This window comes from Hippichthys cyanospilos, chromosome 20 (assembly GCF_059441005.1).
Source record: "Hippichthys cyanospilos isolate Australia breed blue-spotted pipefish chromosome 20, RoL_Hcya_1.0, whole genome shotgun sequence".
NCBI lineage: Eukaryota > Metazoa > Chordata > Actinopteri > Syngnathiformes > Syngnathidae > Hippichthys > Hippichthys cyanospilos.
This window is the reverse complement of record NC_142388.1, coordinates 9,558,162-9,572,500: the sequence shown is the minus strand read 5'-3', so window position 1 is coordinate 9,572,500 and position 14,339 is coordinate 9,558,162. Positions and strand designations below refer to the sequence as shown.

The 14,339-nt window shown below is 43.3% G+C and overlaps 1 protein-coding gene across 2 annotated transcripts in view; it reads right to left on the bottom strand.

The window, feature by feature from the left end:
* Window positions 1–14,339, bottom strand: part of nbas (NBAS subunit of NRZ tethering complex) — a 78,613-nt gene that overhangs the window by 29,369 nt on the left and 34,905 nt on the right. For both annotated transcript variants that reach the window (XM_088403744.1, XM_088403745.1), the window contains exons 34-42: window positions 12,537–12,650; window positions 11,396–11,553; window positions 10,634–10,702; window positions 9,454–9,618; window positions 8,842–8,955; window positions 7,090–7,213; window positions 4,490–4,566; window positions 3,406–3,543; window positions 516–739 (exon numbers count right to left, since the gene is read on the bottom strand). In XM_088403744.1, coding sequence (XP_088259870.1) covers window positions 516–739; window positions 3,406–3,543; window positions 4,490–4,566; window positions 7,090–7,213; window positions 8,842–8,955; window positions 9,454–9,618; window positions 10,634–10,702; window positions 11,396–11,553; window positions 12,537–12,650 — 1,183 coding nt within the window. The remainder of the gene's footprint in view (window positions 1–515; window positions 740–3,405; window positions 3,544–4,489; window positions 4,567–7,089; window positions 7,214–8,841; window positions 8,956–9,453; window positions 9,619–10,633; window positions 10,703–11,395; window positions 11,554–12,536; window positions 12,651–14,339) is intronic.

Below are 14,339 nucleotides of genomic sequence, written 5' to 3'. Positions count from 1 at the left end.
TGATCACTCGTTAGCGCCGCACAACACGCGCGTGCACATATAGGGAAAAAGTCTCAAAGCAAATGTCGACAAATGTAAAGAGTGACAGTGTCCCCTATATCGCAGGATGCATGTTCAAAGCGGTTCTTTCATCTAAATGTTGTCCCCGTTTTTGTTTACTGAAAATAAAGGGGGAGGGGGGGGCTTTCAAGCATGTCAGCTGTTGTGTATCACGGCTTCAACAGACGGCAAGTTAATTAACAATTCAATGTGTCTGCTCAACAACATCTGTGTGACATCCTGTCAAAAAGTCGCCCCTTCAAAATAAAAGCAATCCCAGGGAGGTTATTGGACGTCTTTGGGGTTGAATGTGCCAGCTAATCTCAAATTTCCTTCAATTCTAAATTAGGAATAAATTAAGACTGTAGGTAAGTGCATTGGATGATTGGACCCTTAAGACGTAAAATGACGTCTTTGGGATCGAATGATTTAATAATCCGAACGACACGGGTCTATGTTTCCTTTGCAAGACTGACTCAGCCAGGCCCAGGATGGTCTCTTTTTTGTAGTCGGGGTCGGAGCTGAAGCGCCGCACGTCCACGCCGCGTCCCAGCGCCTGCAGAACCTGCGCCTGCGTCAAGTCGCTGAGCCGCTCGTTGTACGCGTGCAGCTGCTCGATCAGCTTCTGCAGCTCCTCGGGCCAGCCCGAATACGCCGACACGTGGCGGGTGACCAATCGGATCAGCTCCTTGGGGTCGGCCTGCCGGCGGGAAGGAGAAAAAGAGGAGGAGTCACACGGACGCGTCGGCAGAGATGACTGTGACCACTGGATGGCAGTGTTGCCATACATACAACACATATATTACATACTTAGAATTCTAAGTAAGGAATGGAAATCAGTCTTTTACGTATATGTTACCACCCATGCTTACATAGCACACAATATTTTCACAATATCAAGCGCGGCGGCTGACGGCGATTCAATACTCTGCCGCGCACTAGGGAAAGTACGAGACAGATATAACGGGCCGCCTTAACGGCCGCCGTGATTCAGCCGGGCGGCGGAAAATTGGACAGCGGGAAGATGGCGTCTAATCACAGCGGACAATATTTGGACGCCTTGTCCTATTTGCATAAGATAATTATAGTGTGAACGAATGTGTGCCGTTAAATTGAGGCCTTTTGATTTGCTCTCTGGCACCATTCAAAAGTTAGGACAGCAATAGGATTATTAAAAGACAGTCAGGTAGCCAAAGGCGTATAATGACGTCTTTGGGGTTGATTGCGCAAGCTATTTTCAAACTTTCTTTTCCCCTTATATATGAAAAAAAAATAATGTAAATAGGTACATGGGATTGGATGATTGGACTCTTATGATGTAAGTACTAAATTGCTCCCCTTCACACGACACTTTCTGGCCAAGGTACAGAAAGCTTTTCCGGCTAATGCGCCAGCTGCGTTCCTACTAAAGTGAAGACACGTGTATAAAATTGTTCTCTCGGAATCCAACATAGGATAAGCTGAGTATTGCAATATACGGCACGCTGGCGCTCTCCAGGGACGAGTGAGCAAGCTCTTAATGATTTTAATGAGTGGTAGTTATGTCATAGTTAGCAGTCGGCACACTCATTAGCGCTAATAGTGTAAACAGTGGCTACGCATAAATAAGGAGCAAGGGGCTACGCGAACCCGTGTTAGGGCCACCAGGCCCTACGAAATATGTGATAAATTCAAGCCTTCCTGTTTCGGAGGTGGATTCATGACTAATTTATTTGCTTCACGGACTCTCAAAGGGCCCGCTAGAAATTCGAGTTGAGGGGCCCGCAATTTGTAAAATCCTGGCAGCCATTGGCCTTGTAGTGCTTTTTCCATAATGGCGACTTAATAGCGCGGCGGCTGCGACAATGGCGGTCGGGCCCGGCGGTGTGCCGCTCGCTAAGTCGATGCCAAATGTAAACAAACGGCTCGTCTCCAATCAAGCCAAAGGTAAACTAAAGAAGGCATGGAGGACGCCGCGGAGCCGGGGGTTCCGGTCAGCCAACGCGGACGATTTATTTGCGTGACGCCGCTGTCGCATCCGCATGCCATTAGTCCTGCTGATCAATAGCCAGCGGCAGGAAGATAAATGCCCAGGTGAGGAAAGTTCCCTTTCGGCGGCGCGCAATCGACGACGTGGTGTCATGCACCGGCGGAGCTGCGGCCGCAAAAGTCAGCGCTTGAGCGGCCATATTGGAAAGTGAAAAGCCAGGCAAAGTCACATGGGCTCATCCCGCCTGGGGGCCGCCGTCGGAAAAACGGCTTTGCGAGTCAAAGGCGCGTGACCGAGTGTAGATGGGAGTGAGCTGAGCGCAATAAAAAAAAAAAGAAAAAGGAAAATACATAAACAGCTCGCCAGGTGAACAAGATATATTAGTGTATTTTGTTGTATTTAATCAGGGAATGGTTTCTGATTCAATTCCAATTTTAAAAAATGATAACGATTTAAAACAAGTCCCAATATGAAGACATGCAGTTAAAATAGAATTTTTAAAAGGCATTGGGTTAAAAAACAGGCCAATATTTGTATTATTGTGAGGACTTTCCATGAGTAATTTCTAAATCGTCGATAAAAAAACGGCGAGCGAGCGAGCGGTGTGCCTAATATTTTGCCCATCTGGCCAGCTTACATCACACGTAAAAGCAGCGCCCGGCGCCAGGTTCAATATCTCCTCATGTCTAGTGCAGCGTGAAAACATGCTGTTGATTCTGAAGGCTGAGAAAAAGAAAAAAAACAAATCAAACACCTCGAGTGGGCCCTGGGAGAATTCCGCCGCTATTTGCAACTAAATGACTTGGGCGCCTCGAGTGTTTGGGGTCTTATATGAAATTATGCGATAGAGACGAGAGAATTCAACGAGAACGTTAACGCGCACTTGACGCGCACAGGGACACAAACAAAACACAGAAATATGAAAATGTAGCTGTAGTATGCAGACTGGAGTATTACATAGATATAGATGTATAGAGCTACTCTGTAAATATGGAGGAATAGAGCTTTAGATAGATCATAGAAAGGAGCAATAGAGTGAGCTCATCGTTCAGTACAAAAAGTTTTCACGAGGCCATCAAGAAAGCAAAAGAAAGTAAGAAAAGTGCCTTGAGCGCCAAAGCGCCCCAAACGGTCCTAAAAGTGTCAAATCGATGACTGGGGGAAAAAAAAAAAAGGAATGGCTCACCAAAAAGAAGAGAAAGTTTTATCCCCATTTATGTTGTTTTCAGACCACAAAATGTTACACATTATTTCACTGTTTCAATGCCGGCCAAATCTGGATTCAAACCGGATTAGATTTGGGTTTCTGTTGCAACTTCCAAGCCTGTATGCACATCATGTTTAACAATGGAGCTATATGTGTCTACTGGTGGCCCGTTTTGCACGGACTGCAGTACCTGATAGAGTGCGTGCGTCTTGTCCTTGAAGCAAGGCACCAGGCGGCTGTAGATCTGCAGCGAATAATAGTAAGCGGCCAGCTGGAGGGACAAGGCCGAGTGGCACTGCTCTTCAAAACAGCGGTTGGCGTCCAGCACCTGTGGGGAAACCGCACGGGGGTTTTGAAGAGCCGGGTTTGATGGGTTTTACCGGGACAGCTGGGAATTTAGAGAATTTTCAGTTGCACTTTCGCCGCCACACAGAGAATGAGTAATAACATTTACAAACGCCCCGCAGGACACGCCTGTGTAATATTTCCTTATTTAACATAAAAGATCGCTTTAATACGCATTTAATATCATAGATTGTTTTAATACTTCATCACCTGATTTAGTACGAGCAGCTTTTAGAACAGGGGTGTCAAACATACTGCCCGCGGGCCGGTTCTGGCCCACAAATGGATTTAATCTGGCCCGCGAGATGATTTTGTAATGCAAAGTGTAAAAATGAGCAGAAATGAAAAACTGGAAATGTTTTACGATTCATAATGATGTTAATATTTTAATGATAGTGATGTTGTACTCGTACTATTTGGACAGTACTAAATTTAAAAAATTGAAATGATTGTTACAGTTGTATTAAATATTAATAATAAATACATACTATATATATATATATATATATATATATATATATATATATATATATATATATATATATATATATATAATATTAACATTTCCAATGAAAAAATTGAATATATATAATAAAAATCTTGTAGCTAAAAAAAGATTGAATTTCTAGACTCTGAGAAAGAAAAAAATAAGTGAAAATGCGTATTTGGGATTGAATGAGGGTAAAAGGCAAAAAGGCAAATGTTTTGGACTCTAAAACCTCAATGTCAAAATGTTATCGGGAGTTTTACGACGGTCGGCGGTGGACAGACGGCCAACAGCAGGGAATCTCCCGCCAATTTGTTATTTTCACCTCCCTGGTGTTTAAAAGAAAAAAAAAAAAACAGATCCGATCAATAGGACCTGATGGATATGCGTTAGCGCCGCCAGTGCAATTGAGCTGTCAATGGTGGACTTGGCGCCCGCCTACCTGAGGCAGCGCCAGTAAGTAGGACAGCGCCAGCGTGCTGTCCCGGGGAAAGGCGTCGTTGGCCAGCTGCAGCAACACTGCACACAACAATGGACAATTGGATTATCGGGCGACCTGACACTTGGCCGCTCTTGCCTCAATGCAGATGAAAACAATTCAAAGGTTATTGAAATTCTCCACCTTGACTTTGGCTACTCGAGCTTTTGTGTTTTTTTAAATGATCGGGTATGCTTCTGGCACTTATTCAAAGATGAGGTCTTTCGGTGCCGTGCATGAGAATTTTTCTCATGTAAAATACTGAAGGTTGTGTGCCAGTGACAAGAATCCTCATCCAAAAAAAAAGTCTTGAATTAAGTTTTCTAGACAGGATAAGAAATCTTACCCCATTGCACTTTTTGCAGTGTGTACTATGCAGCCCAGCCATACTGTTAATATTTTTAAGGTGTTTTAATGACATCTTAATTTCATAGTAAAACATACCTTAGAATATATATCAGAAGTGCAACTATAGAAACACAAAATAACACACTACATGGCTTAGATTTATTATAATTCAAATAACTACGGCGTCAAAATAGCCAAGGCAAGTGTGTCCTGCAATTTCATCACTCTGCAATTAGTTGGAGACTCATTAGTGCATTGCATTATGGGGGAAAAAAAAAAAGTCATTTGCAGCATAATCAAAATGATTGGAGCGCAGATTTATTTTAGTATACGCGTACAATTGGATGTATAATTGCAATAGATGTCGATAGCTGCGTGGGTGGGAAGTGGAGTGAGTCGTTAACCTAAGTGCTGGTGCTAAACACACGGGAGGGAAAAAAAAATAGAAAAAAAAACGCCTTTTTGTTGCTGTCGATTTTAAATGTTGTCAGTCAGCCATCACACGCCCACAAAACAAAACAAAAAAAATCAAATGCATCCAAGCTAACCTGTCACTCAAAAATCCATGCAGATTTCCAATCTTGAGATGCTATATATGCTAACGGCTCACGTGACGGGGAAGGGGGCGGAGTTTTACACCATATTTGGGCACACAAGCCCGACAGAGTGCATATGCATCAAAGTCGTAACACCGCGCGGGGCGGATGACGGCAAACGAGGGGGGAAATAAGGAGTTGAAAAAGGGGGCAGCACGCGCGCTGGCGTGAAGCTGGTGGGCGGAGCCGTGCGCCATTTTCCGGCCTGGTCGTGGCGGCGTTTGGCCCCGCGGCTCTCAAGCAGCAACACCTCCCAATGAGCTGATTACACGCCTCTCCAAAGCCAGCGATACCATCGGGACAGGAATTACCGGAGGGATAAACACACAGCCGTCCAATAGATAACTCTCTCGCTTTTAAGCTGACGCTATTTCGCCTCGTGAGAAAAAAACAAAAAAAAACATCTCAACTAGATCAATTTGATGAGCGAGAAAGCGGTGGAAAATTTAACTCAGTCAATTTTTTTCCAGGCATTCCATCTCAAATTACTTCAGGTACTTTACAAATTACTTGACAAAACATAAAGTAATCAAAGTGTCTTCTTTAGAGAAGAGATCTGTTTCTAAAGTAATTGATTACTGAGGCAACCAATTATTAAAATTATTGATTACTCCAGTACTTATGTACCTAAAGTAGTTACTTTCGGTATGTACTTGAGATAATTAGATACTAAACTAAGTAAATACTTGAGGTACTTAAGTTCCTCAAATATTTACTTTAGGCACTCATTGTAAGTCCAATTGCTTTGTATTTTGTACTAGTAAAGTATGTACTTTAGGTACTTACTTTAGGTATTTGGATAAAAATCAAATGCTTTCAAATTAATCAATTAATGTATGCACTTGTGTTAATCCATTATTTCAAGTTTAAAACCTAAAGTAATTGATTACTGTTAGTACCTTGAGAAAAAGGCCAGGCGTCAACATATTATCGATACTTGGTATCGGTAAACAGCCATCCTTTTTTATTTTGTTAGTTTTATTTTGTTGTTTGATTGTATGGAATATTTTTTGGGAGCAATTAGAAAAATAAGAGCAGGAAATAACGTGCGTTTACGTGAAATCTCAAATCCTCAAATGACAGTTTGAACTTCCTCCCTTCTTCCTTTTGATTCCATGAAGGAAAACGCCTTTTGGATTTGAGGTGGTTTTCGCTAACGATTTACTATATAAAAGCCTTGATGCGCAAAACAAAACAAACGATTTACTATATAAAAGCCTTGATGCACAAAACAAAACAAACGTACACCACGCTCACTCGCCTATTCGCTCAGCCGCTCGACAAATTGTACGGCTGCTTAGCAAAAGGATGATGGATCAGTATTTCATCAGGGTATGCAGGTGAGAAAAAAAAACAACAAAAAAACAAGCTATTACAAGCGAGTCAACACGTTTGGGGGTCACTGGGCAGTCAAGTCAGTATGAATGGCCTCCGCCTTATCAGGGGCCGGCGGAACAAAAACCAATCAATGTGTTTATTTTCCTAAAGGCCATCTCTTCCGAGCGCGTTTTCAAGCGGGACTACTTTCTTGTCGCCGAGAATTCAAGCGGACGTACGATGGAGGAGGGACTTTTTTTGCGTTGTTAACCTTTGGGGGAATAGCGGAGGATATTTGTTTACCTTCTGTGGCGGGAAACAAAACGCTCCCTTCCGCTTTGGCCTCGGCCAGTTTGCCCGTCCGAAGCAGCACCTGGGCAAAGTTCTCGGGGGGGACGGCCTTGAAGGACGAATACACGTCTTGGCTCTGATAAACACGCCCGAGAGAAGAAATCATGGTCAAGAAATACGGAGGAGCGAGAGTGCATAATAATAATAAATGCATCATCAAATCTTTTTTGTTTTGTCATGTTTAATGTCTCATTGGCCTTTTATTCTGTTTTCGCAGAGCAGTTTTATGAATCACTGACTACATTTGAGGAGCAATTTTCGAATTTTGCCGAGCATTTTTGGGGGTTACTGAAGCAACAGTTTTTTTTTTTTTTTTAATTTATATTTCATTATTAACTTTTATTATTATAATGTCATTATCAACTTTTATTTTTTTCAACTTTATTGCATTAATGGTGTTTTATTCTGCATGAGTTTGAAATGTTTGACTGCACCTGAATGCACCATACATGCATCTGGCATGACATTAGTTATTATGCATCCAGCACTCTGAGGAAAACTTCAAATTAAAAGCCTCGAATGCCATTGCCTTGACGTCTCTGTCTTATTTTAGGTCCAAATTTTCCACGGCAAACTGCAACGCGACGCCGCTTATTTGGAGCCTTGTAAAGGAAGAACGAAGAAGTGAACGACTACGTGGACCTTAAGTTGGATATCAAGTATATGAAATAAATGCTCACGCGGCTTATTAAAATGACACAAGAGATCTACTGACGTCCTCGGATCCACCTCACCTCAACTCAACTATTTTTAGACCATCAGCGAGGTGTGTTTCTCCCAAATGCAAAAAAAAAAAAAAACTAGCTCAGGGTGTTTTTTCCAACATTTAGGGTCAATGCACTATTTTACTTTTATTTTTCTACTCGTGGAACGTCTTCTATTGACAGTTATCTTTTTTGCTACGCAGTAGTGCCTTTGTTTGTTTATTTTTTTTTCTCCACCATGCCAAGTGTGCTGGATGTTCCGCCGTTGCTCCTCTTCTTCCTCACAAATTGCTTTTGGCATTAAAATGACTTAGCGAAATCAATATTAATTTATTCTCCTCCTCGTTTTCTTTAATTTTTTTTATTTTTTTTATTTTGAGCTGTTTGAAGTCATCGGGAGGAGGAAGAAAATCTAATTAAACGCCTCAAGTCAAGAACCCACTCAGGCATATTTGCTGTAATTTAAGGATGTTGCCCGAGGCGAGGAGGGGTAATAATAAGCGCAACCAGAACGCCCGAAAAAATAATAAATAAAAGAATGCAAATGCTTGGTTGTAGACAACCGCAGCGTTTCCCGGCGGGCAAAATCTAATTGTTTATGATAGTGTATGTGTATGTACTGCAGTTGTTTAACAACAACAAAAAAAAACCTCGGTTACAAATTGTAATAAAGCCGTTTTTACAAAGAATTACCAATTAACTATTTTTTTTTATCTGTTAAGTGTTGTATAAGAGCCAACACAATTATTACAAGACTAGCAGAAAAGGTTTTCAAAGTTGATATGGATTACGATATGAAAATACAGTAAATATCGGTGCTGCCATGTCCAAATCAAATCCTAATATTTGCTTGTCCAAGTTGAAACCTGAGTGTGTTGAATTTGGCTAGTTACAGCTGCCAGGTAAAAAAAACAAAACAAAACAAAAAAAATCTCACTGGTCGTAACGTGTCCCGTTGAAAGGAGAGGCGAAACAAGTCCGAGCCGCCGCATCCACTCACCGGGTCTACGTAGGGAAGGTCGATGATCTCTTGATAGAAAGCGCAACATCCTTGACGTTCCAGTTTGCTATTCTCATCGGAGTTCTCGTCGCCGGCGGCGCCGTCGTCTCGACCCTGACAAACCGGAATTGAAAATCAACTTTATTCAAAGTTTTTCCCGCCGTCTTACGGAAAGCCAACAAATGCGCGCAGAAATATGGGCGGCAAGGCCGGGGGACACCATCAATCTCCACCCATGTGTCCAGCGGGCAAGTCGGGCGGGCGGGCGGCCAAGAACCGTCCGCTGAAATATTCAACAGGAAGTCTGCTCGCTTGCAGTATTTTCCGGGGCTGAGCGATCGAGTGTGCATTATGTCACCTAAAGTTTGCAAGAAGGGATCTTTTTGAGGAAATAAGCGAAAATACAAAGTCGATATTTTTGGGTAAGCCTGTTCGGAAAAAACGGATAGATCTAAGGCTTCGGTCAGCCATGAAGAGTTATTTTCAAGCTATTGTATGGCTCGGTCAGCTCTCTGCTTTATTTAGTGCATGACTCAGCTCGAAGAAGTCGGAGAAAGTTTTGTTTGGGAGACTTTAATGAGAGCCTCGTAAAATTGAAGTAAGAGGACGTACGTGCAGCGGGCGCAAGTAGTTGAGCGACTGCTTCCACCAGCGGTGGTCGCCCACGGCGCTCAGAACCGCCTTGGTGGTCTGGCCCGTGGTGGCCAGCACCTCCATGGTCTTGGCCGTCGTCCTGTGGAGCAGCTCGCCCGCCGTCACCGCGTGCCCGTCTTCTGCCTGAAAGCGGAAATACGTGGATGGGTGGGTGAGGATGGCTGAGCTGTTATGGAAAGATGCACGGACGGATGGAGGGGTGGATTTATGAATGGAATAAAAGAAGGAAGGACAGATGGATAGGAACTAAGCAAGGAAGGATGATGGACGGACGGATGTGATTGATAGGTTGAATGGATGCAACTTCTACCAATCCCCCCCCCCCTCCAAACAACATGATTGGCCACCCAATCCTTATCTTCCACCCCAAACCTGTGACAATCCCCAAAATCCGCCATCTACAGGGATCTGCCGGTCATTACAGTGGTCTAAGAAACCTCAAGAGCACAGAGAAGCTAAAACAAGCTAAACATAATATTTTGCCATATCATCCTCGTATATATAATTTCTACCATTCCATCTACAGAATGTGAGTCTATTCCTTTATTACTGCTTCATTTTCACTAACCTTACTGCCCTATTACAGGTTTTTATTGCCTACTTTATTATTTGCTCTATTGTGTTGAATGTAAATAACCAGATTAAGAATTTCATCGCGTAGTCTTACTACCCAGATGACACTAAAACTCTTGAACCTCAGCAGTGGAAAAGGATTTCAAAAGTCACGTGAGCTAGGTGTTTGTTTTTCCAGAGCAAAAACACGTGTGAATGCCTCGAGAGGACGTGTAGCGTGTGGAAAGGTGAGGAGCGGGGGACAACCACATGACAACAAATCAGCAGCCATCCATATACAAAAGGCGGCGCCGTGTTAAGCCATGAAACATTCAATGGCCACTCAAGACGTTATACAGTTGGCCTGTCTGACTACGGGCGAGGGAGGGGGGGGGGGGGGCGTGGTGGGGGGCATAAATAATCCAAAGCAACCCAGGAACCTTAACACCGGATTTACACCTCATTAAATATGCAGGAAGGCCGCAGGAAATCACACAAAGTAGGACGTAAAGAGAGGAAGACGAGGCGAGCTAATCGATCCGAGACGGGGGCGGGGGAGGGTGCAAATACGCACAAACAAACACACCTTGGATGAGTCGCTCTCATCTTCTGCAATCTCAGGCTCCATTTGGTAGTTGACTGCCTGGTACAACACCTGCAGCATGCATGACAGGACCGATGATAGCCGACAAGCCAAGAAAAGAAATTATTTGGCAGAGATTCGAATGTTTGTTTTGGTATGCTAACAGCGTCTTCTAATTAAGATTCTTCCTTATCTGCAAAATCGAAAATTGTCCAAATACTCAGAATTTCAGCCTCTCCGCAGTAAATGTCGAAAATAGCCCGCTAGACATTTACCAACATCTCATTTTATTTTGGAAACCAATTATTAATATTTAAGCTTTTAACCTTATTCAAAGCTTGTGCATGATTTGCTTGAATGCCATAATTTAGTCGTTAACTATTGTAATCTAATGTGCAAAACCTTGATTTCATGGATTAGTATCATAAAAAAAAACACACACACAAAAAAAATCCAAAAATGTAAAAGGACGAATTTATCAAATTCAGCCCTGCAGCCCTAAACATACGACTTGACTGCGCGAATTCATTTTGCAGAAGCGAGCGACCGCATAAAAAGCTGTTTTGCTTAGCTCTTACTTTTAACCTGAAATTCAACTCGATTTAAACGCGCTGAAAACGCATTAAAAACGTTTTGCTGAGGCTAAGGCCCGCACCAACTGAAACGCAGCCTGGACAGACGTTTTGTCCCAAACGGTAGGGCATGACTCCTTCTTGCGACCGTCAAAGAAATACTGAAATGTTGCGATGGCGCAATTCGCTCAACCTGCGTGTGCAGGTCGCTGGAGGCGGCCAGGAGGGCGTGGATGTTGTCGGGCGGGCAGTGCGCCAGCGAAAAGGCCAGCAGCTGCTGTCGGCCTTCCAGGTCGCCGAAGCCTTCGCACTGGCCCAGTAGACTGCAAACGTCCCAGGCCGGACCGTAACCTGAAAACAGGAACTTCCTCACAGCTCTTTGCCTTGAAGCGATTTGACTCGCTAGCGAGACCGGACAAAACGTAATCACATGAAATCCCTGCAGGGTAATTATGTGAAGCACACAGAGAACAATTAGGCGCGGCCATATATTATGTTGCGGTAATCGCTCTCCTGAGTGCGGCGCGCGCAAAGGCGGCCGACCTTAAACCGGGCCGGCCGAGGCGGGGTGCCGGCAAGCCGAATGCTTAAAACGCCGTATGAACATTTTTATGGCGATTATTTTTAACGTGCACTTCTGCATGCACTGTAAAAGGTCGAGCTCGAAAGCCAACGACAAGAGTGCTTGTAATTAGGGGAGAGATGACTAATGGTGTAATTTTAGCACCTTGGGGTCAAATATGAAAAAACCGAATAAACTCATCTTTTGTAAACTCTTCATTTTTTCCCGTCGGTTTTCATATCAGTCAGTTATAAATTTGTTGCCCGTTAAGTGTGTTTCAGATTTCCCACATTGTGAGTGGTCAGTAAACGCCTCACCAGTGTTAAACGCCCTCGATGCAGTTTTTCCTTTTCCTCGTGACGCTTCAAGTTCGTTTTACCATAAATACCCAAAGTTGCGCAGCATCCGTGTTTCACCAAGTTTATGATTATGTTTATATCCCAAAAGGCTGCAAGTAATAAAGCAGTCAAATGGATAAGCTTTCCGTGTTCTCCAAACGGAGCACTCAGCTCCATACTTTGAGACTCCGGAAACATGATAACTTTAACATGATCTTCTCGGTTTTTGTAATATTTCTGCGCATGAACAAGGAGGGACTCGGACGGTGGTTCAGTATGCTCGCTTCTTTGATTGAATATAATGCCATAAGAACTTCGGCTTTGGCTAAAATGCTGCGAGAATGATGTGGAATAAATGACCGGAAAATGATCAAAACACTTCACAGGGGTTAAGCTAGCGCTTGACAGTAGCTAGCGCTGAGCTAACGACGTACCTGCGGCCATAAGGTCCTGGCAGTGGGCGTAAGAAGCCTTGAAGTCCAGACATTGGAGGGCTTGCTCAGCTAGCAGGGTTAAAACTTGACCTTTGCGGGTGGCCTCGTCATCCCCTTGACAGACACACACACACACACACACACGCACGCACGCACGCACACACACACACACAGACACACACACGCGCGCGTGCAAAGAAATAAATGCTCCTTGTAAAAGAAATGATTTTCCTTTGAACCCGATCAACACGCTAAAGTCATAATCCCGCTCATCACGTCTAACATCTGTCTGAATAAATCTGGTTCCTCCATGCGAAGGTCGGCGCGACGAGGCGGCATATTAATGGCCGTCCGCCCCACTAAATGAGGTTACTGCGGTGGCTCTTCATCTCCGCCGGGCACAAATTAAATATGGAGAAAGAAGGCATAAACGAGGGAATCGGCGCCGCCATATGCGGGCTTGGCCAGATTGCTTTCCGTCTTAGCATTCAAGCGGTGTCCGGGGACTTTTTTTTCCATCGTATCAATGGCAAAACTCAATCAAAAAATGGTCACGCAGAGAGGATGAAAAGCAGTTTTTTTCTTTTTTTGTATAGGTTTCTCAGTATGGTAAAGGGGGTTCTCATTTTATGACAGATTTTGTTGATTTGTCGACAACGTACAGTATTTTCCGCACTATGCGGCATACCTAAAAACCTTAAGTTTTCTTAAAATATGACAGTGCTCCTTGTAATCCGATGCGCCTCATAATGCACATAAACTGCCAAATTTCATTTTGGGGGGATGAAAAAAAATATTCATTGCCATGTAACTTCTTCAGTGACTTTAGTATTCAAGTACTTTAGTACGCTACTAAAGTACGAGAGGAATCGGTTCCTTTTGGTACCAATGTAAGCTAAAGTAATCCATTACTTTAAGTACTTGATTACTTTAGGTACCATCGATTGTGCATCAACAGTGGGTCCAGCAAAAAAAAAAAAAAAAGAGGAAAACGGAATAGAAAGGTAAAAACAAACAGCATGATTGTGCGATGATAGCTATGGCCCCAGGCAAGCGTTTGTGGCTACCAAGCAGATTTTTTCCCCCGTCTTCTACAAACTTTACACAACGAGAAATGATTGATGGTTCTGCAACATTTACATAAGGTTTGATGCCCCTCAGGCGGTTCTGTTTACACGCTGCTTATTTATTCCTTGATGCTGCGCAGACGGCATCAAACCCAGACGTCTTCTTAGCCCGATGCATCACATCATCGTTACTGTTGCTCAAGCTGAATCGGATATCAATAAAATACCTAACACTATTTGTCCTTTGTTTCGTTGTACGTCGTTTGTGCCTTGCCGTTTAGTTTTAACCCCTGGCTGTTTCGTTTCAAAGAATTTTCATTTTGTAAGAAAAAAAAAAAAAACACATTTTGCAGACTGGAGTGTGCAGATATAATGTTATGCGTTGCATGAAATAAAACACTTCCCTGCAGCAAAATAAAAGCTTTCCCTGCAACATTTAGTTTGTGGATTGAAGCCTTTGGTCGACTACAAGTCCCACAATGCATAGCGAGAACTTTGCATTATGGGAGTCAGGCTAAGCCTCTCAAAGAAGTCATTGAAAGGCTTGCAAATGTCAGAGGTTGTCCACGAGCACACCCCAGGGTCAAGGCAAAAATTTCTATTGCACCTTTTTTGCAAGTTGCCATTGAAAGGATTAATGCAGAATTCGGGGGGGAAAATGCTTGATAAAATATTGGGTTTTCAATGTTAAAAATTGAGAAGATTTCCAATTTTGAATGACAGGAAATGAGCCCAA